We start from the raw sequence: 23493 nt of genomic DNA, 5'->3' as shown, positions 1-23493 counted from the left end.
GAATAGAGACGCAAGGTCGAAAATTGGGAAAATTATAATTGAGTGGAACATGATAAACAAGACTTCTTCAGCCTCGTTATTTAACTCAACTCGACCAGTTTTGGTGTCACAAAAAACAACAAAACATGCGTTTATTTTGTGTTTTGCAATCTGAGCAGCATCAAGTAGCATCTTCCTAATCGTGCTGGAAATACTGGTTTACTTTGAGAATTCCAGTGAACTTACTTGCATAGCCTATTCCACAATAATTAGTAAACAAGCCTAACTTGTTCATTGACATGATTGTTGGTGCCGAAACATGTCAAGAACAATGAAAACTTTTATTTTTTGAAAGGTTTGCTTAGTCAATTTAAGAACAAATAAGAACGTTAATCTTTATGGGCATAGTTTTTTGATGGAATGTTGGATCAACAAAGCCTTAGAACGGGTTTGTAAGTACTGGTACATAGAATTCCAACCGTGTTTTGCCTTTTAAAAAATGTTATGCGCAGAAGTCCAGGAGTGCCTTTACCCTGCGCTTCTGTTTACCATCAAATTTTTGAGGTTTCTATGAAATTAAACGAAAAATGGTGACGATAACGGAAAAGCGCAGAGCGGAAAAAACAAAACGAAAACATATATTGATGCGATGCTATTGAGTTGACATCATTTCAAATCCGTTCAGTAAACTCGGTTCTGATGTCGGCTACTCATATGTTCATAGTGCTTTTACTTATTGGGGTATTATTTGAAACTGATGCAAAGTGCAAGTTTTTCACGTTAACTAATTAAAGCAGCTTTCCAACTCACTGCTACGAGATAGACGCAAGAGGCCATCATGTAAGCAAATTTTAGAACATAATTTAAAATATTGCTTTTTAATATTCATAATAAAACAGAACATACGTTTAATTTTTCTCGCTTCTATTAAAAGTTGCATTTTATAATTTCATTCCATAGCTAACTTAATAAGACGGCAGCACATAATAAAATGCTGCGGAAAAGCATCTTGTACAAACGTGCCGCCCAAACATCGCAAAAATGGAACGACAAGCGTTATTGAGGTGCGTGGTAATAATTTATTTTTACTAAAAATTAATGGAACAGTGCGATGCGTCAGACCACAACGCTATTCTCAACAGTGAAAGGTAGAACAACATATCTGGTAAAAGTATAGCTGAACGCAAAACATTTTATTAGAGTTTCATATTGACTTGGCGGCTGCACCAAAGCAGACTGAATTTTCTCTTCCATCAACCTCACAGGATAAGGTTCCTGAAGTAACTGAAATTTTGACACAAACCGCTAGTTTTGAAGTCATTACAACGGTGCAAGAAGACTCAACAAGCTCAAAACAAACTCAACAGATACTTGACACTTCCAAGTATTTGAACTATCAATTTTTCTGGAAAATTATGCTAATTGGAGAAATCTCATCTAGATTTGATGAGCCGACAGAAACTCACCAATCTATTTCTCCAACGGAAGGACCAGAAAAACTGTTAACTACTGATATTGTTTCAGCACTTAACAGCACTATCACGTCATCCTCTGAATCTACCTTACAAACAAATGCATCATCGGTCACATCCCGTAGTTACTTAAAATCTATAAATTGAGTTTGCTTGTGATATTTAAAATTTATAAGAGCAAGAAACCACGCAAAAAACTAATAAGATCATTACAACAAGAACGACAACTCGGAATCCCTTGTATTATAAAGTACTGATAATATATTTATAAACAACATTTTAAGATCATATCACCTATATTCTTCTAGGTAATATATGAATTTGGATTGTGCGAGAGAAATGTAGGTTATAATATATTATTTACTTTCCTTGTCATAAAATACACGCTTCACATAGGATGCATTATTTAGAAGTGGCACATTGATTGGTATGACATTTTTTTATTCTTATTCTATGCAAAATTTCGTATTTATTTTCTCTTCCTTTGCATACTAATTAAATTCACTCAGTCAGAGAAATTTCCCTCAATTTAGTGATTATTTGCCTCTATTGTTAACAGTTTTCTTAAATGGGATTAATAATATTATGATAGAAATGGACTCCATTCTCAATGCTAAAAAATTCCGTTTCTATCATAATATGGAACAACCAACCTCGAGTGTTGACATCTTAACGAAGGGATTTATAATATTTAAATGAATTTCCTTTAAAGCTCAAGCTGCATAAGAAATTTGATTTGTTGAACGTTTTGGTCTCTTTACTTTGAACCAAAAATATTTTGCAATTTTTTAACCAATTAGTTTTACTGTAAAATATAACACCATAGATCCTGATGACTATGGATATTGGACAAATGCTTGTGGCATGCTGTATTTGTGGGGGAAAACCGTGGTAAGTTAACGTGACAGACAAAATTATGTTAACTTAATTTCCCTACATTCTGTTAAACTTTTTCTTGATTCAAGAATTTTAAAAGCAATTTATTTATTATAAATAATGTTGATGGTGAATTGGTGTGCCGGGAATTTTCCTAGAAGGTTACAAACGGCATCTTAATTGCTCTACTAGTCCCGGCTTCTTCCCAAAGCCATATTTCATGAATAAACATAAAAAAATAACATGAAAAAGTGCGTCGGGCAGAAACCGAAACTATAATAGAACAATACAGATGACGGTTGTTAGCTTTGAGGAATATGTCAGGCATTTCGATTCAGGATGGAAAAGCCCCTATTGGAAATCTCCAAGAAAATAAAATTAATGTATCTTGAAATATATAGGTTGTAAAAATATGCTAGTCATTTCCAAAAGACAAATTTGAATGGTGGCCTCAATGATAATAAATATTTCGGTATGCACGCTCAGGTTGACTGGCAAACAAACTACAACAGATGTTGCAGCATTGGAATGACGCCAATTTTAATCACGGATGATTCAAACAGAACGTGTTTAAACTCATTTTTGAAGAGTGAGATTTGTGCTTAATATATCGTATAGAGCTGATGTATATTCCTCAATGTAAGGTCCCAACCCTCTTTGGAATTACAACCTAAATTACTGGACTGGAGGACGAAAAATTTTGGGCAACGGAACATTCGAGTGGGGAACAACCAATCTGCAGTTCAGCACCTCAAAGCTGTGGCTACCAGGAGAACCAAAGGGTCCTACCTACACTGAGAGCTGCGTGAATCTTTATCTAAACACGGCTTCAAACAATATTTCCATCACAAGCAGAAATTGCTCTGATTTATATGTGTTTGGTTGCCAAGTCTGTTAAAAAATAATCTGTAAAAGTTATTAACTTCGGGGAATTTTCACTTAGGGCCCCACAACTCCTGCTCCTCCATGCTACAAGCCTAAATGTCCTGAAATCAGCTGCAAGAAAAATGTGAATCTTTTCTAATTGAGAATCTAAATATTATAAAGACGTATTTGTTTCAGCTGACTTATTTCAGCACAGCAACTGACGGTGTAACAAATTATTTGACAAGTATTTTGTTAAATTGAGGGAAGCATGAAGATCCGAAATTTTATTTTAGATCCTTCGCGCCATGGATATTGGTTTTTCATCAACGGCAGAGTTTATGTGTACAGCACAGCCCAGAAATCAGTAAATCTCTTTAAATTAAACCAAAATTTTCTCTGTCAATTCTAAATTTGTCTCGATCATAGTGGGAAAACGCGATAAAGGCCTGTTGCGAGATTGGAATGAGTGTGCTCAGCATTGAGTACAATTACGAGTATAACAACCTAATCACTGCTGCTGCTAAAAGTAAGATATGATATATATCATTTATAAAAACATTTATTGTATTGGTATCCTTAATATTTTAAGGCTCTAACTATACGGGATTGTTTTGGACCTCTGGAAGTGACCAAGGGTGCAGAAAAAGTTTCGGTTGGTGCACGGCGAACAAACTCATCCGGGAGGAAGAAGCAAAGTGGGCCAAAGGAGAACCAAACTCTGCGCAAGAAAGCTGCGTTTATTTAACTGTGAACAAAACAAGCGCAATGATTTTTGACGGGAGCTGCACCTTGACTCGAAAATACATTTGCGAAGCTAGAGATTCGACCAGCTCGTCATTTAGCTCGGATGCTATCACCGATGAATGCTCAGCTGCCTACAACATGTCAAAAGGTAAAGGCTGAATTAAATTTTATAAAAAATTCCACATATTATTTCAGCCGAGATCAAAGATATTTTCAACTTGACCTCCTTCTCCCTCAAAGCCAAAGTACGTTACTTAAATTTAATTTGGTCGTATAATACATCAATAAAAATTGCCAGTGTTTCTTAAAATGCATGGGGGAAAATGGAGGTTTTGTAAGTGCACCTTTGGTTTAATTTATAAATCATTGAAACGAAATAAATTTCAGATGCTCAATGGTAAACTTATTGATGAGGCGGTCATCAGCTTAGCGGAAGCATTATCCAAAACGGCAAATATTGCCCAGAGCAACATGATAGCCATTTCAAATTGCAGCACACAAAGTACCGATTCAATTTTTTTGCGGTGAAAATCTCTATTTAAAGTCTCAGGAGGGATGGATGAATGCGACACAGCCGCTTTGATTTTCCAATGCGGCCAGGAAAAGGCACCAGAACTAGTGTCTAATATTGTCAAAGTTGTAGAGCTAAATTCATCTGGGGTGAGAATAATTTAAAAATAATTTAGAATACAGTGAAACAAAATAAACATCTTAAACCACTTTTAATATTTTAGGAAAACGTGCCATTAAAATCAACAGTGCACCAATGCCCAGTTGATTACGAGTGTACCACGGATGTATGTATTATGCACATTTTGTCTCTTGTTTGTTGCTATACAATCATGGTTTTGAATTTTTTACAGCCGGTCTCGCGCAATAATTACATTAGCAACAAAGGTTAAATTAAATTTTGAACCATGAGGAAATTAAATGATTAACATTACCACGAACACAGCTCAACATATTTTTACAGCTTATTGCTTGTTTATTCTCACCAAAAGATGTACATACATGTTAAAAAAACAATTTGTCAAAAATTAAAAATAGGAAGTACATAGTGAGAAAAGGCACCATTCCTGGCAAACATCTCGCTAAAACTCTACCCAGGAGGGAAGAGCCGGAATGGGCCTTGAAAGGAGGTTAATTAAGCTGCACTAGAAAGCACTCACAAACGCCTTACACTTGGAAGGAAACTGTGCCGCCGAACAGTCTTTCAATGCAGGAGGTGTAGCATTCCAAAAGGCGATGACTCGAAAATCAAACACACACTGGCCGAGTTCGGTGCGCGCTGGTGGCTGTTGCAGCCGCGGATGCTGCGGGTCGTCGCCGCGGTGCACTCGGCCCTCGGTGATGCGCGCCATTGCGTCGTAATCTGTGAGGCCGCAAAGACTCTTCTTGAAGAAAAGCAGGTCGTTGAACATCAGCTGGGCTGGGACGGACAGCATTTTCTGGTGTTGCGGCGGCGGGACGTGGCGGCCATAGATGAAGTGGAGGGCTTTGTTTTGGGTTCTAGCCATCTTCCCGATGTTTGCCTTGGTCCAGGGATGCCACGCCGGAGTCCCGTAAAACAACTTGGGCTTCACGAGGGTCAGGTACGCCATCCTTTTCACTCTCTGCGTGCAGCCACGGTGCTTGTGGCATAAAATATCTACAATTAAACATTGGTGTAAGACACAATCTTAAAAACAAATCAAAATCCTGAAACTCTCAATTTCTAAAAAGAAAATCTACAAAGATGCGAACACCGAGTGCTGCAAATATGGACTCAAATTGGCGTCGTTGGACAGCATGGACGAAATTTCCTGCATTGTTAACTCCTCGTTGCGTAATACAAAAATCTGTGCTACAAACTTAACCTTAATTCACCACAATGTTATTCCAGCGTCATTCGCTCGTAATTACCCTGCGTGGGTCGGAGCGTCCAGAATGGGCGCAAGTCAGTACGGCTGGTGCTCCTCCAGCAATCCATTCACCCTTTTTCCTACGCTGAAGGAAGGAACCCCTTCAAGAGCATCGTGTGGGGGATGCTACTTGCTGTCCATCACTTTCGGTTCTAACATGGCGACAAACAACACTTACTTCATGTATGAGACTCCCGGCAGCACACTTCGCGCTTTGTGCAAGCCGTAATTGCGGTGTCTTCAACTCATATCGCTCGAAACACTGCATTCGTCGCAATAGGTTTAATCAAAAATGAATCCTCTTTGCTGTAAATATAATTTTGTTTATTATATCATCTTTGTGGCTATAAACGCTGTGTTCCATTAGATTAGCTTTGATTAATAATTACTTTTGGAAACAGTTTTGAAAATTCACATTCTAAATGTGTTAATGCTTCGTAAATTGATTCAAAATTTAATTTTTCGATATGGATTGTATTGTTTCGTATAATATCAATATTTTAAAGTGTTGCAAATAAAATTCTTAAGAACATAAAAGTGTGTTTTTTTAAAATTAAATTCAAAGTAATTGAATTGCATAAATCGCCCAAATCAGATATTATTTGTTGAAATTGAATAAATCGGAAACCAAAATAGATTCAAAAGTATACCTCAAGGGAAAAATCAGAAATTAAAGTCAACAATAACTAACATGGGGTGACGTTGTATTTTGCAATCTCTGTTAGTAAGCTAAACAATTAGTTCGCCATTTTTCAGTTAAAATTTAAAGCAGCTTCCTCGGTGTATATTGAGCTTCTTATTTAGTATTCCTCCAGAAATGTTTAATGCTTACTTTCTTGGAATAAAATATAAACAAGTTCCCCCACATGGTTTTCATTAATGATTGGTCGCATTAATTGCTACTGAATGAGTGAGAAACGTTGAACCAGAAAGATTTTTAAAGTCCTTCGGCACAGAAAGTGCGATCACTATACTTTATTAGCATCAAACATGGCTGCTGAAGCGTCAAAATCATGTCAACTTGCAAACGGGACGTGACAAAATGACAGGATACTCATTCTGTGCAGCAAAACGGTAAAGTCACATGCATATAGAATAAATAAATGTTAGTTAAGGTCATTTAATTCGCAGATCATTGATGTTATAAAATATTTAATTATATTTATTTATTTTAAGCATGTTGATGCTCATCGTTACCCTGAGCCTAATTCATTGAAAAAAGTTAAGAGAGGATAGTTTAAATCCGTCCAAACAATTGATCGTGTCTTAAATTATAATTTATTTCAGCCTCAGACCTTTCAAGAGTAAAAGATTGGCATGACTCAGCTCCACACTCTCTGGTCACTAAAACTCTAAAAATTGTGTATGGGAAAACCGTGGAGGCCGGAAAAACGTCATGGCAAGCCTTTCGCTAAATTAAGTGATGCCAAAAACCTAGATTGATGGAGCATCACACTACCCAACTTGTCAGACCTGTGTGATAGTTTCCTACTTCAATCTACACAAATGGTAAAATTTAGAACAATTATCTGCGTGATTCTGATTGCGGTAAGTGAATATTACTTTTTACTTCGTGAATGAATGAAGAGAACAGTGGAATTATAGAGGATAGCTTGCTGCTTGCTATTGATCAACACAAAAAATGTTAATAAAAGACAACAAAAAGTTGGAGCGGTTGGAAAACCTTGGCGATGTTTGTTATAAAAAAATTTAATTTATAAATATCTCAATCTCATGTAAAATTTCACAGCTCGCGATCAGAAAAAGTTTTATATAATTAAGTGCTGCGGGAAATTGTCATGTTCCAAAGGATCATTCAATCGTTCACGAATTACCAGTTCTTCTTCACAGGTGATAGTATAGCATGACAATTTTTTAATTAAAATCAAAGCGAAAAATTAAAAAAAGGTGTCAAGAATATCAACAGAAGTCATCCTTTCCACCGTCAATCTGACCAGCAGTGGTGAGTTTACAAATTGCAAGAGCACAAAATTGTGCAATTGGAAAGAAACATTGAAAACCGAAAATTTTCAAGTCCCAACGATTGCAGAGGAATCATTACAAGTTACTGTAAACGATGTCGTTCCGAATGATAAACCTACAGAAAGTGCGGATAAAATTTTATCGAGCCAAGAACAAATAGCAAATAGCAACTCATTTACAGAAGTGACAAACAACGAGCCTTCATCTTTGATAACAACAACAATAATAGGTTTTACTCACAAAAACATTCAAATTTACTGTCCCAATAGATTGCAAAATATATTTAGTTTTTTATTAAAATACCTCATTCAGCAGCTCAACCCACTGTGACTGAGAGCGGAAATATTAATGCCACGACAGATGCTATCGCTTCTAACCCAAATACAACAGAAATCACAACTGCTGGATCTACCACCACTACAACTACCACCACAACTACCACCACAACCCGCACCACCACTACCACCACCACCACCACCACAACAACAACAATTTCTCCTGTATGTAATCCGCTGTGCTATTTGCCATAAAAGTCACAAAATTAACATGTTTCTTTCTCACTAGAAAATTTTCGATTTTAATAACTATATATGCAAGAAAAACGTATGAATTATTTTTACACGAAAAATATCGCTTGCTCATTGGGTTCAACTTGTTCACTAGGCATCTCTGTTTCACACGAATGGTCGAGTTATTGGTACGTTTTAAGGGATTTGTTTTGCTGAGTAATTCACAGGATATTTCCACAGACGCTAGCATATATGGCTCCTGGACTGAGGCCTGTGGTGCATTGTTTCTGTGGGGGAAAACTGTGGTACATAGTAACTGATATATTCTCAATACATTTTTGAGTATTCATTTTTCCTTAATTGGTTAAAATAGATTAAAAAAATAATGACATTTATGCTTATAAGCAAATTTATAAATATACTCGTTAAAAGAAGCAGAAAAAAGTGAATGTATGCTTAAAACTAAAAAATACAGTTAAATATCCGCACGTAAAAATTTTTATTATACTTTCTGGTGTCATGAAAGATAGATGGACGCGTTACTCAAGTAAAGAAACTGTGCCGCCAAGCGGTCTTTATGTGCGGGTGGAGTGGCGATGTAGCGATTCTCTGTGGCAAAAAATGCTATGATATTGAACAAAATCCAATGACAAAATATTTTACCAGCAAAATACCGTCAAGTTATGTTTTTAATTTACAGGTTGATTGGCAAACAAATTACGTAAAATGCTGTAGTCTGGGGATGACACCAATTGCCATTGAAAACGACGACAAAAGGAATTGTTTAGAAAATATGACCAGGCGTATGAGAAACTGATATGGATGTTGCTTAAGTTTATTTCAAAAAATTTTCAGCAGCATCTTTGTGGAAGTATAATGCCAACTACTGGAGCGCGGCTCTCAAATCGGTTAATGGAACGTTCAAATGGCGTCTGCCAAATATGACAAGTTTCAAATCAACTATTGACAACACGTCGTTGTATTGGCTGCGCGGACAGCCAAATAACTCGATTGGGAACAACTGTGTTCATCTGCGAGTCGATAAAGGCATCGGCAAAGTATTTTTAACCAGCAAAAATTGCACCAATCTCTACGTTTTCGGATGCCAAGTTTGCGTGAATTTTGTCTTTATTCTTTTTAATTTAATGTAAATAACTTGTGTAGGGACCAACTACCCCTCCACCAGCTTGCTCTGCTCCAAAATGTCCAGAGCTTAACTGTGAAAAAAATGTAAATTAGTGATAGAATATGCAAAATGATTAACATTAAAAACGAAATAATTGGAAGGTGTCATTGTTTAGCACATACGTTGCAGACGGCGTTACTCTTTACCTTACGAGTGAGTTTTTTTAATTGTGCAAAAAGCTGAAAATTTTAATATCGCCTCACATTCATATAGACGCAAGCAAATACGGGTTCTGGTACTCAATCAATGGAAGATTCTACCTTTTCAGCTCGGCGAAAATGACTGTAAATTTAAATTTGCTAATTTACTCCTGGCTTAAATTATTTTGCAGTGGTTGGAAGCGATGAAGTCGTGTTGTGCAATCGGAATGAAGATTCTGAGTGTAGAATTCGACTATGAATACAACAATTTAATTGAAGCAGCTAAAAGTATCAAATGTTTAACATAGTTTTAAATAAATTTCAATATAACTTTTTTCGAGATTCATCAAATGCTGAAGGAGCATTTTGGACCTCTGGAAGCGACGAAGCTTGCGAAGGTAAATTCGGTTGGTGTGCGGTGAACAAACTGGTTAGAAAACAAGAGGTCGTGTGGTCCCCTGGACAACCAGATAATTTCGGAGGAAAAGAAAACTGTCTTATTCTCGGCTTGAGCAAAACTGGAGCACTTCTTAATGACGTGGACTGCTCGAACAGTCAAAAGTACATATGCGAGGCGCGGGATACGAGAAATACTCCGGTCCATTCAGATGCGATAGTCGATGAATGCGCTGCGGTGTTCAATTTATCAAAAGGCAAGTAAAATAAAAATAATGCCGTTATAGCAAACTAAATATTAATTCATGTATTGTTTTGTTAGGAGAGACTCAGGCCATATTCAATACGACTAAATTTACTCTTCAAATAAAGGTAATCATTCTTAATGGGTGTTCAGGCATCACGCCATAAACTCCCGTTCCCGCACGAACGGTTAAATTTGGAATATTAATACAGAGGCGCAACAAAGTGCGGCCACCGAGAACACTAATTGTAAGAAGCGCGGTCTTGTCTATATTGAAGCGAATTAAGCAGGGAAGAGCGAATATTAGCGTACAGTTGCAAGCCTCGATGTTGGGCCAATTGGCCAACTGGTCCTGACTAAAAAATTGCGACTAAGGAGGAAAGAGAGAATTTAGATGCTCCTTTTAGATAAATGGGCAGAGGGTAAACAAGCGCTCGGGTGCATTGACAGGCGGGGGCCTTAGGAAGATTTTACCCTTTTGTTAATATGCCTATTAAAACACGTTTCTGAAACTCGAACAGGTTACTCCTAAATAATAAACTGAGGTGAAGAATTTTAATCCGCTGTAAGATTCCCATTGTTTTTCAGTTTTGCTGAAATAAAATGACAATATTATTTAAAACGGATATGGCTGTGTAAGACTTGACTATCTTTGCCGACTTTTTTGTGACTTGAACGCTTGTATATTTTGCCTTTTTCACTTTTTCTGATTTTCCTTACTGAAATAAGTTAATTAATTCTAAAAAATAAAATTATGATTGAAATATTATTTAGAATGAAAATATTACCGTAAGATATAAATAAGAATAGTAAGAATAACAAACAAGAATGTTAAGGAAGCGATAATTTTAAGTGAAATTTTTTTAATTCGTTAAAATAATTTTTAGTGCTTTCTAAAATGTGTTGGGGAAAACGGAGGATTTGTAAGTTTTCGCACAAGAAAATATTTCCAAACCTAATTCAAGTTAGATGTGGGACGGGCAACTTATTGACGAGAGGGTTATCTTGCTGGCTGAGATGTTTGCACAAGATTCTGACACACGATTACAAGAAAACATGGATGCCATCTCAACCTGCGGTTCAAAAAGTGAGTGAATAAATTTTCCTTGGCAAATTAAAAAATGTATATATTTAGGGGGAATGGATGAGTGCGACACAGCTGCTTTAATTTTTCAATGCGGCCAAGAAACTGCCCCGGATTTAGTGACCAACTTGATTAACACGGCGCAACTGGATACATCGGCAGTATGTAGTTTTTTCATGCATTATTGAAAAAAGAAATGACGAGGAAAACGATTGAATAGGAATCGGTACCACTCCCTAGAATTGCACCCAAATGCCCTACAGACTATGAATGTGTGATCGATGTAAGCACCTTATTTCAGATACAAAATAATTGTTAACCCATCGTTTATTAAAAATAGCAAAAAATGAGAGATGATTACTTGAATGGCCGAGGTTTGACACCAAAATTTTGATCCGAAAATATTAATAAATTAGTATGTATTTGTTCAGCAATACAAGATACAGAAATATTCACGACTTGTGGGATAAAATACCTCCTTTTCAAAAAATTCGTATGATCTACTTGTTGAGACCAAATGATTGTTTCATACTAGCATAACCATATTCGTAGCTTTCTTACCAAGAAGCCTCTTCTCTCTGCTGTAAATATGGTCTTAAGATGGTTACAGTTGAGACCATCGAGGAAATGTATTGTATCAACCGTTCAATAGGTGAGAAGCGCATTCGTTTAAGCACACCACAAGTCTAAGAATTGTTTCATTTTTAGGAATGGAGTTAAGAGATGAATCGTTAGGTTACATCTGGGCAGCGGCGAGCAGACTTGGTGCCTCAGACCCTTTAGACTACAGATGGTGCATTTCAGGCAGCCGAGTAAATCTAACGCCTGAATTTGAAGACCGCTACACCGATCGCAATCCCTACCTCGATTGGTTTTTGTACTCAATTAAATTCAGACCGCCAGTGGCGATACCAGTTGCTGCCATGTCACGAGAACGCCTTGTGAGTAGGTTGACCACTTTATGCGAACCTTGAACAAAGTTCGATTTCTTTGATTCTACAAATTTTCAAGTATTTTTTTTTCGTGTGAAACACAACCAATATATTTCAAAACACGCACTACAGGTGATGCACACACCAATTTTAATAAACACTGAGGTAATCTGAAGCGTTTCAATCCTGATTGACAGCTTTCAGTCTTAATACCTTTGCGGTTGAGCTTTATTTAAGGAAGGTATTATGCTTCCCGCATCTAAGCACATTTTCACTTACATACCAAAGCTAGTTTGATAGTAGATGAGAAATTGAATTACTCAAATCAGCTGCTTTAAAAGAGCTGCTCTCAGATTATATTTTCTCAGTGTTAATAAGAGATTTTTATTTTAATTGTTTGAATGCTCTGCAGATCATAGATAATTTAGATTTTTATTTGGAGTGTTCAAATAAACGTGTGTTTAGTGTTCCCTTACAGCTAGTGGATTTAAATGTGTTCAATTGGATATGATATACTAGGCACTAGCTTTTTCAATGAAGATAAGACCTCTTCTTAATCCTTGGTTCTAAAACGTTTAGTCGGAAAAAGATGACGGGCTATTTATTTTTAATTTACGTGATTTTATTAGACATTATCGTGATGAGTTGAGTGTTTTCTTTGTAAGAACAGAAAATAAAGTTTGATTCAAGAACACTAATTTTAAAATTTAACTTTTTACTTTGCAAAAATACCTTGGTAAATATGAAGCGAGTGAGGCAATTGGACGTTTTCTATTTAAAATTTATATTTATTTTCAAATACGTGATGAGGAACTTGTCCTACGTGCTACTGCGGTCATTAAAATGAATCGGCCTAAACCAAAAAAGGTACATGTATGTAAACAGTGTTTTATTGTTACTGTCACATATTATGTAATGATCCGCCTTGCACATTTGGAAAACTGTGCCGCCAAGCAGTCTTAAAGTGCGGGTAGCATAACTATTCACTTTTTTAAATGTTGTGTATGATGTCGTGTCGTGTGATACATACTTAAAATAATGCTCATCATCGAAAACATTTTAATTTATTTTTCCAAATATTTTATTAGAAATTATTCCATGGAGTTTATAATAGGGGTTAAACTTTGTCCTTGATAATATTAAGTTTTGGCAAAAAAAGCAAAGCTTGATATATTCACGTTTCTATTTGTTTTGAGCTACTGCAGTTATTCTTTAGAAGATGCATATTTTGAAATGTGTTGGAGGATTTCTCTATTTAAGTTGGGCGTTCAGATTTCTTAATCTTCCACAATCCGGTGTTTATAAAAATAAATATTAATTTTCCTAATTAATGGTAGTTGATGAAACTTTTAAAGGCTGGTGGTGTGACATTAAGATTTAATAGCTATAATAAATGCCAGAAAATTATTGTATTTTGACAATGTGAGAGTATACAACTATGAAATAAAAGATGCACTTACAAGATTTCAATGCATTATTTTATTATTTTTATTTGGAAATACTATCATACACAGTTAAGATTTTTCTGGAAAATTTCAATTTGTGGTACAGGTTACACACAGTATGTTGTTGTTCAATATTCCACCTATCCATTTTAATCAAAACATGGGTATTTTTCCCGAGGCATCATCAATCGTTTTCGTCAGTTTGCGAGTTCCTCAATGTTATTTATTATTTTTTTATTATGAGCTCCAAATTAACAACAGCAATGTGGACATTTTACATCTGTTAAAGGAAATCAATTATGTCGATCAGCTTGTGTAGGACGATGTTGTAAATTTCTCAACAAATGCAACAACAAGAGATAATCATTAGTAGTTATTCTTTTTCCCATTTCATCCCAGACAATAAGAGCGGCATTTGTTTGTTCGAAGGATGAGTTGGCTTGTAAAGACGTAATTGACAGCACGTCGTTGTATTGGCTGCGGGGACAGCCAAATAACTCGGTTGGGAACAACTGTGTTCATCTGCGAGTCGATAAAGGCATCGACAAAGTATTTTTAACCAGCAAAAATTGCACCAATCTCTACGTTTTCGGATGCCAAAATTGTGTGAATTTTGTCTTTATTCTTTTTAATTTAATGTAAATAACTTGAGTAGGGACCAACTACCCCTCCACCAGCTTGCTCTGCTCCAAAATGTCCAGAACTCAACTGTGACAAAAATGTAATGCTTAGCAGAAAATGGAGGATTTGTAAGTTTTTCAATTCACACACGTAGCAATGATTTCTCCATGATTTTTACAAATTTTAATCAGATGTTGAATGGAAAACTCGTTGATGAGAAGATTTTGTTACTGGCCGAAAGCATGGCAGTAAACACGGACATAATGCAGGAAAACATGATTGCTGTCTCTATACGTGCGGTTCAAAAAGTAGGCCCCTCGAAAATGAAAAACATTTCGTAGAGCTTCTATTCATACAAACAATTTTAGGGGGAATGGATGAATGCGATACAGCTTCATTGATTTTCCAATGCGGCCAAGAAAAAGCACCAGATCTCGTCGCTAACGTGATAAATACGGTCGAATTCAATAAATCTTCTGTAAAAGTTAAATATTTTTTTAACAAGTAAATATTCAGAAAAATTACTAACTTAGGAATCAGTGCCACTACCTGGAACTTTAGGAAAGTGTCTTACTGATTTCGACTGTGTCATTGATGTGAACATTTTTTTATTTCAAATGAGTTCCTAATAATAATTAATCATTACTTACTCACAAACAGCCACAAATGCGAGATGATTACTTGAACAACAGAGGTTTGCTGTCTGTTTAACTCTTTATTACAGAATTCCAGATAAAGATTTGTTTGAAACTTAATTTTGTAACCTAACTTTTATAAACGCTTGTAATTCTTATTCTTACAGTTATTATTTTTAGCTATACCAAATGGAAACATTTTTACGGCTTGTGGGGTTAAATATCTAATCATCTTTTCAAGAGTGTGTAACAGAAAATTTAGATGCAAAACAATTATAAAAAAATTATTTATTTTTGCAGGTGTCGTATCAGGAATCATTTTCTTTGTGCTGTAAATACGGTCTGAAACTTTCTTCGTTCAAGAGTCCGAGTGACCTTTTATGCCTTATTGATACCTCAAAGAGTAAGATTAAATTCATTTTCAATGATATTATAAATGAATATTTGTGCTTCCTCTTCTAGGCACGATTCCGGTTGTGGCGGAACCTGCTTGGCTGGCTGCTAGTAAGCTGGGCGTCACAGAATACTCTTGGTGCAACACTAGCAGCCTCTTCAACCTGTTCCCGATAATCACTGATCGATTTGCTGTCCGAGCGGCAAATCCTGGCGATTTTTACTCTCTGTCTAGTTTGAAGCGCAACCCGCAGCAGTTGCGCTTAGCCGAGAAGGCAGTGGAAGCATTTGCTTCACTTTCTGTATGCCTGACACAGATTAACAATAAGTTTGAATTTGTGCACATCTGCATTCATCTACCGGAATAAATTTTGATATGCATCAGTGTTTATATGCACCCAGCTTCACATTTAAGCTCAGCGTCTGTGTTGCTTCTTTATCATTCACACAAAATTATGCCAATCTAAGAAATCATCCTTTATTGCTCTCTCAGAATACAGACGCAAGGTCGAAAATTGGGAAAATTATAATTGAGTGGAAAATGATAAACAAGACTTCTTCAGTCTCGTTGATTTCAAACTTTTTTAATTCAACTCGACCAGTTTTGGTGTCACAAAAAACAACAAAACAAGAGTTTATTTTGTGTTTTGCATTATGCGTATGAAGAGTACATCAGTAGCATCTTTTTTATCGTGCTGGAAATGCTGGTTTACTTTGAGAATTCCAGTGAACTTACTTGCATAGCGTATTCCACAATAATTAGTAAACAGCCTAACTTGTTCATTGACATGATTGTTGGTGCCGCATGTCAAGAACAATGAAAACTCACGTATATTTTTTAAAGAGGAATGATATTGCAAAAGCCTGGAAAATGCTTGTTGCCATAAACTCTTCCCTTAGGATTCAGTTAAAGCCTGAATTGACCTAGGAAGCACTGTAATTTTTCGAGAAAATTGGCTGGAAAGTTGCCGTGCTTTTCAAATGGTAATAATGGCTGTCTCCTTACTTGAAATTAGATTTAATTTCAAAACCAAGAGTTTCCCCAATAAGTGGCATACACCGTTGGACAGATCTCGACGAGAGGAATCTAAATATGCCAAGGAAATATGTTCAAGCACTGTAAATTTTGGAGAAAATTGGCAAAATTTGAATTTTTATTGTGGGGGAAGGTCCATTTTTTATTATTGCAAATTGTTGAACAAATTGTTAATGGATCAGTTGTTTATGGCATCCAACAATTTAAATAATTTTCAATTGTTGCCCAGTATCATTCCACTTTAAAAGGTTTGCTTAGACAGTTGAAGAACACATGTATATAATACGTTAATCTTTATGGGCATAGTCTATTGCTGGTATAGGTTCTTAATCCTAACGCAGATATGTGTGAAATTCTGGAATGTTGGATCAACAAAGCCTTAGAGCGGGTTTGTAAGTACTGGTACATAGAATTCCAACCGTGTTTTGCCTTTTAAAAAATGTTATGCGCAGAAATCCAGGAGTGCCTTTACCCTGCGCTTCTGTTTACCATCAAAATTTTGAGGTTACTATGAAATTAAACGAAAAATGATGACGATAACGGAAAACTGCAGAGCGGAAAAAACAAAACGAGAACATATATTGATGCGATGGTATTGAGTTGCCGGAAAAACGTCATGGCAAGCCCTAATGATGCCAAAACCTAGATTGATGGTGCATACCACTACCCAACTTGTAAGACCTGTGTGATAGTTCCCTACTCCAATCTACACAAATGGTAAAATTTAGTACAATTTTCTGCATGATTCTGATTGCGGTAAGTGAATATTACTTTTAACTTTGTGAATGAAGTGAACAGTGGAATTATAGAGGATAGCTTGCTGCTTGCTATTGATCAACACAAAAAATGTTAATAAAAGACCTTGGCGATGTTTGTTATAAAAAAATTTAATTTATAAATATCTCAATCTCATGTAAAATTTCGCAGCTCGCCATCAGAAAAAGTTTTATATAATTAAGTGCTGCGGGAAATTGTCATGTTCCAAAGGAACATTCAATCGTTCACGAATTACCAGTTCTTCTTCACAGGTGATAGTATAGCAGTGACAATTAATAGTTAAAATCATAGCGAAAAATTAAAAAAAAGGTGTCAAGAATATCAACAGAAGTCATTCTTTCCACCGTCAATCTGACCAGCAGTGGTGAGTTTATAAATTGCAAGTGCACAAAATTGTGCACTTGGAAAGACACATTAAATACCTAAAATTTTCAAGTCCCAACGATTGCAGAGGAATCATTACAAGTTACTGTAAACGATGTTGTTCCGAATGATGAACCTACAGAAAGTGCGGAGAAAATTTTATCGAGCCAAGAACAAATAGCAAATAATACCAACTCATTTACTGAAGTGACAAATAACGAGCCTTCGTCTTTGATAACAACAACAATAATAGGTGCTACTCGCAAAACATTCAAATTTACTGTCCCTAATTGCAAAATATATTTTGTTTTTTTTTTATTAAAATACCTCATTTAGCAGCTCAATCCACTGTGACTGAGAGCGGAAATATTAATGCCACGACAGATGCTATCGCTTCTAACCCAAATACAACAGAAATCACAACTGCTGGAACTACTACCACTACCACCACAACCACCACATCCACTACAACCACCACAACCACCACCACCACTACCACCACCACCACCACCACCACCACTACTACCACCACCACCACTACAACAACAATTTCTCCTGTATGTAATCCGCTGTGCTATTTGCCATAAATGTCACAAAAATAATGTTTCTTTCTCACTAGAAAATTTTCGATTTTAATAACTATGCATGCAAGAAAAGCGTATGAATTATTTTTACACGAAAAATATCGCTCGCTCATTGGGTTCAACTTGTCCACTAGGCATCTCTGTTTCACACGGATGGTCGAGTTATTGGTACGATTTAAGGGATTTGTTTTGCTGAGTAATTCACAGGAAATTTCCACAGACGCCACCAAATATGGCTCCTGGACTGAGGCCTGTGGTGCATTGTTTCTGTGGGGGAAAACTGTGGTACATAGTAACTGATATATTCTCAATACATTTTTGAGTATTCATTTTTCCTTAATTGGTTAAAATAGATTAAAAAAATAATGACATTTATGCTTATAAGCAAATTTATTAATATACTCGTTAAAAGAAGCAGAAAAAAGTGAATGTATGCTTAAAACAAAAAATACAGTTAAATATCCGCACGTAAAAATTTGTATTATACTTTCTGGTGTCATGAAAGATAGATGGACGCGTTACTCAAGTAAAGAAACTGTGCCGCCGAGCGGTCTTTATGTGCGGAAGGAGTAGCGATGTAGCGATTCTCTGTGACAAAAAATGTTATGATATTGAACAAAATCCAATGAAAAAATATTTTACCAGCAAAATACCGTCAAGTTATGTTTTTAATTTACAGGTTGATTGGCAAACAAATTACGTAAAATGCTGTAGTCTGGGGATGACACCAATTGCCATTGAAAACGACGACAAAAGGAATTGTTTAGAAAATATGACCAAGCGTATGATAAACTGATATGGATGTTGCTTAAGTTTATTTCAAAAAATTTTCAGCAGCATCTTTGTGGAAGTATAATGCCAACTACTGGAGCGCGGCTCTCAAATCGGTTAATGGAACGTTCCAATGGCGTCTGCCAAATATGACAAATTTCAAATCAACAATTGACAACACGTCGTTGTATTGGCTGCGGGGACAGCCAAATAACTCGGTTGGGAACAACTGTGTTCATCTGCGAGTCGATAAAGGCATCGGCAAAGTATTTTTAACCAGCAAAAATTGCACCAATCTCTACGTTTTCGGATGCCAAGTTCGTGTGAATTTTGTCTTCATTATTTTAAATTTTATGTAAATAACTTGTGTAGGGACCAACTACCCCTCCACCAGCTTGCTCTGCTCCAAAATGTCCAGAACTCAACTGTGACAAAAATGTAAATTACTGATAGAATTTGCAAAATAATTAACATTAAAAACGAAATAATTGGAAGGTGTCATTGTTCAGCACATACGTTGCAGACGGCGTAACTCTTTACCTTACGAGTGAGTTTTTTTAATTGTGCAAAAAGCTGAAAATTTTAATATCGCCTCACATTCATATAGATGCAAGCAAATACGGGTTCTGGTACTCAATCAATGGAAGATTCTACCTTTTCAGCTCGGCGAAAATGACTGTAAATTTAAATTTGCTAATTTACTCCTGGCTTAAATTATTTTGCAGTGGTTGGAAGCGATGAAGTCGTGTTGTGCAATCGGAATGAAGATTCTGAGTGTAGAATTCGACTATGAATACAACAATTTAATTGAAGCAGCTAAAAGTATCAAATGTTTAACATAGTTTTAAATAAATTTCAATATAACTTTTTTCGAGATTCATCAAATGCTGAAGGATCATTTTGGACCTCTGGAAGCGACGAAGCTTGCGAAGGTAAATTCGGTTGGTGTGCGGCGAACAAACTGGTCAGAAAACAAGAGGCCGTGTGGTCCCCTGGACAACCAGATAATTTCGGAAGAAAAGAAAACTGTCTCATTCTCGGCTTGAGCAAAACTGGAGCACTTCTGAATGACGTGGACTGCTCGAACAGTCAAAAGTACATATGCGAGGCGCGGGATACGAGAAATACCCCGGTCCATTCAGATGCAATAGTTGAAGAATGCGCTGCGGTGTTCAATTTATCAAAAGGCAAGTACAATAAAAATAATGCCGTTATAGCAAACTAAATATTAATTCATGTATTGTTTTGTTAGAAGAGACTCAGGCCATATTCAATATGACTAAATTTACTCTTCAAATAAAGGTAATCATTCTTAATTATTGTTCAGGCATCACTCCATAAGTCCAGAAACTCCCGTTCCCGGGCGAACGGTTCAATTTGGAATATTAATACGGAGGCGCAACAAACTACGGCCACCGAAAACACAAAGAAGCGCGGTCTTGTCTATTGAAACGAATTAACCAGGGAAAAGCGAATGTTAGCGTACAGTTGCAGGCCTGGACGTTGGGCCAATTGGCCTCACTAAAAATTGCGACTAAGGAGGAAGGAGACAATTTAGAGGCTCCTCTTAGACAATTGGGCAGAGGCTTAAGAAGCCTTAGGAATATTTTTCCCTTTTACTAAAACACGTTCGAGAAACTCGAAAGGTTACTCCTAAATAATAAACTGAGGTGGAGAATTTTAATCCGCTGTAAGATTCCCAATGTTTTTCAGTTTTGCTGAAATAAAATTACAATATTATTAAAAATTGATATTTTTAGTTGTTTTAGCAGGCTGTGTAAGTCTTGACTATCTTTGCCGACTTTTCAGTGACTTGAACGCTTGTGTATTTTGCCTTTTAACTTTTCTGATTTTCCTTAATGAAATAAGTTAATTAATTCTAAAAAATAAAATTATGATTGAAATATTATTTAGAATGAAAATATTACCGTAAGATATAAATAAGAATAGTAAGAATAACAAACAAGAATGTTAAGGAAATGATAATTTTAAGTGAAATTTTTATAATTCGGTAAAATAATTTTAGTGCTTTCTAAAATGTGTTGGGGAAAACGGAGGATTTGTAAGTTTTCGCACATGAAAAAATTTTCAAACCTAATTCAAGTTAGATGTGGGACGGGCAACTTATTGACGAGAGGGTCATTTTGCTGGCTGAGATGTTTGCACAAGATTCTGACACACGATTACAAGAAAACATGGATGCCATCTCAACTTGCGGTTCAAAAAGTGAGTGAATAAATTTTTCTTGGCAAACTAAAAAATGTATATATTTAGGGGGAATGGATGAGTGCGACACAGCTGCTTTAATTTTTCAATGCGGCCAAGAAACTGCCCCGGATTTAGTGACCAACTTGATTAACACGGCGCAACTGGATACATCGGCAGTATGTAGTTTTTTCATGCATTATTGAAAAAAGAAATGACGAGGAAAACGATTGAATAGGAATCGGTACCACTCCCTAGAATTGCACCCAAATGCCTTACTGACTATGAATGTGTAATCAATGTAAGCACCCTATGTCAATTGAAACAAAAGAATTGTTAAGCCATCGTTTATCAAAAAAAGCAAACAATGAGAGATGACTACATGAATGACCGAGGTTAGATACCAAAATTTTGATATGAAAATATTAATTAATTATTATTTCAGCAATACAAGATACAGAAATATTCACGGCTTGTGGAAAAAAATACCTCCTTGTTATAATAAGCGTATGATCTATTTGTTGAAACCAAACATTTTTTCATACTAACATTAACGTGTTTATAGCTTTCTTATCAAGACGCCTTTTCTCTATGCTGTAAATATGGTCTTAAGATGGTTTCAATTGAGACCATCGAGGAAATGTATTGTATCGACCGTTCAATAGGTGAGCAGCGCATTCGTTTAAGCACACCACAAATCTAAAATAATCGTTTCCTTTACAGGAATGTCATTAAGAGATGATTCGTATGGTTTCATCTGGGCAGCGGCGAGCAGACTTGGTGCCTCAGACCGTTTAGACTACAGATGGTGCACTTCAGGCAGCCGAGTTAATCTAACGCCTGAACTTCAAGACCGCTACACCAATCGCAATCCCTACCTCGAATGGTTTTTGTACTCAATTAAATTGAGACCGAATGGGTCGATACCATTTGCTGCCGTGTCACGAGAACGCCTTGCGAGTAAGCTGAACACCTTATGCGAACCTTGAACTAAGTTCGATTTCTTTGGTTCTACACAACTTTTCAAGTATATTTTTTTCCAAAACACACACTACAGGTGATGCGCATATTAATTTTAAGAAACACAGAGGAAATCTGAAGTGCTTAAATCCTGATTGACAGCTTTCAGTCTAATACATTTGCGGTTTGAGCTTTATTTGAGGAAGGTATTATGCTTCCCGCGTCTAAGCACATTTTTATTTACGTACCAAAGCTAGTTTGATAGTAGATGAGAAATTGAATATTCAAATCAGCTGCTTTAAAAGAGCTGCTCTCAGATTTCATTTCTCAGTGTTAATAGGAGATTGATATTTTAATTGTTTTGAGTGCTCTACAGATAACAGATATAGTTTAGATTTGGATTTTTATTTGAAGTGGTCAGATAAATGTTTGCTTGAAATAAATTTTAGTTTTCCCTGACAGCCAGTTGATTTAAATGCGTTCCATTGGATATGATATACTAGGAACTAGCTTTTTGATGACGATGAGATCTTTTCTTATTCCTTGGCTGTAACGTTTAGTCGGAAAAAGATGACGTGCATTATATTTTTAATTTACGTTATTTTATTAGACATTATCGTTTATCGTGCTTGAGTGTTTTCTTTGTAAGGACCGAAAATAAAGTTTGATTCATGATCACTAAAATAAAATTGTATTTTTTCACCTTGCTAAATACCTTGGTAAGTGAAACGTGTGAGGTAATTTGATGTTTTCAATAACATTTATGTATACTTATTTTCAAATACGTGATGAGGGACCTGTCCTACGTGCTTCTGCAGTCATTAAAATGAATCGGCCTAAACCAAAAAAGGTACATGATGTTGGTAAACAGTGTTCTATTGTTACTGTCACATGTAACGTATGCGATACGCCTTGCACATTTGGAAAACTGTGTCACCAAGCAGTCTTAAAGTGCTGGTAGCATAACTGTTCACTTTTTAAAATGTTGCATGATATGTCGTGTCGTGTGATACTTAAAATATGCTCATCATCGAAAAAATTCTAATTTATTTTTTTTTCAAAGACTTTACTTGCAAATTAATAGTCCGTGGAGTAATGACAAAAGATGCGTGGATTACTTAGGAATCAGGTTAGACCTATTAAGGGTTAAGCTTTGCCCTTGATATTATAATGTTTTTTTAATTTAACAGGTTGATTAGCAAACAAATTACGAAAATTTTAAAATATAAAATTTAGTTTGGAAATGACTCCGATTGCAATCGAAGGTAAAAAAAATGTAAATAAACTTATGAAGAAGCGGCGGATAATTATAGGAAAGAGCTACACGGAAATTGTTTTAGTTTAGTAAAAGCATTTTCAGCCTCATTGTGCAAGCAGAAGTTTGAAATTT

The 23493-nt window shown here is 36.0% G+C and overlaps 3 protein-coding genes and 1 long non-coding RNA gene across 4 annotated transcripts; all 4 read left to right on the top strand.

The window, feature by feature from the left end:
* The first annotated feature begins 2284 nt into the window (after positions 1–2284).
* Positions 2285–3200, top strand: LOC135938807 (uncharacterized). The gene is made up of 3 exons (XR_010574696.1): positions 2285–2342; positions 2814–2916; positions 2972–3200. It is a non-coding gene; the product is annotated as an uncharacterized LOC135938807 (long non-coding RNA).
* Positions 3201–3335: 135 nt separating this feature from the next.
* LOC135938328 (uncharacterized) lies at positions 3336–4840 on the top strand. The gene is made up of 9 exons (XM_065481943.1): positions 3336–3438; positions 3488–3558; positions 3621–4086; positions 4134–4183; positions 4237–4272; positions 4326–4440; positions 4489–4598; positions 4673–4735; positions 4802–4840. Exons 3-9 carry the CDS (start codon positions 3960–3962, stop codon positions 4838–4840), a joined length of 540 nt encoding a protein of 179 aa, XP_065338015.1. The 5' UTR covers positions 3336–3438; positions 3488–3558; positions 3621–3959.
* A 2421-nt stretch (positions 4841–7261) lies between these two features.
* LOC135938327 (uncharacterized) lies at positions 7262–13261 on the top strand. Its single transcript, XM_065481941.1, has 25 exons — positions 7262–7387; positions 7445–7532; positions 7590–7690; positions 7748–7802; positions 7875–7946; positions 8004–8051; positions 8135–8322; positions 8387–8425; positions 8486–8519; positions 8572–8636; positions 9032–9134; positions 9187–9440; positions 9496–9561; positions 9697–9801; positions 9849–9945; positions 9999–10310; positions 10376–10425; positions 11185–11220; positions 11267–11384; positions 11433–11542; positions 11602–11664; positions 11722–11755; positions 11813–11874; positions 11934–12033; positions 12090–13261. Exons 1-25 carry the CDS (start codon positions 7346–7348, stop codon positions 12353–12355), a joined length of 2508 nt encoding a protein of 835 aa, XP_065338013.1. The 5' UTR covers positions 7262–7345; the 3' UTR covers positions 12356–13261.
* Positions 13262–14621: 1360 nt separating this feature from the next.
* LOC135938326 (uncharacterized) lies at positions 14622–22708 on the top strand. Its single transcript, XM_065481940.1, has 22 exons — positions 14622–14673; positions 15477–15709; positions 17530–17584; positions 17920–18140; positions 18302–18335; positions 18388–18452; positions 18847–18949; positions 19002–19255; positions 19311–19376; positions 19434–19485; positions 19546–19616; positions 19664–19760; positions 19814–20125; positions 20191–20240; positions 20965–21000; positions 21047–21164; positions 21213–21322; positions 21382–21444; positions 21505–21538; positions 21589–21650; positions 21709–21808; positions 21867–22708. Exons 1-22 carry the CDS (start codon positions 14622–14624, stop codon positions 22130–22132), a joined length of 2454 nt encoding a protein of 817 aa, XP_065338012.1. The 3' UTR covers positions 22133–22708.
* Positions 22709–23493: the final 785 nt, after the last annotated feature.

The sequence above is a fragment of the Cloeon dipterum genome, chromosome 3 (genome assembly GCF_949628265.1).
Source record: "Cloeon dipterum chromosome 3, ieCloDipt1.1, whole genome shotgun sequence".
NCBI classification, from domain to species: Eukaryota; Metazoa; Arthropoda; class Insecta; order Ephemeroptera; family Baetidae; genus Cloeon; species Cloeon dipterum.
This window is presented reverse-complemented; position numbering and strand designations above follow the sequence as displayed.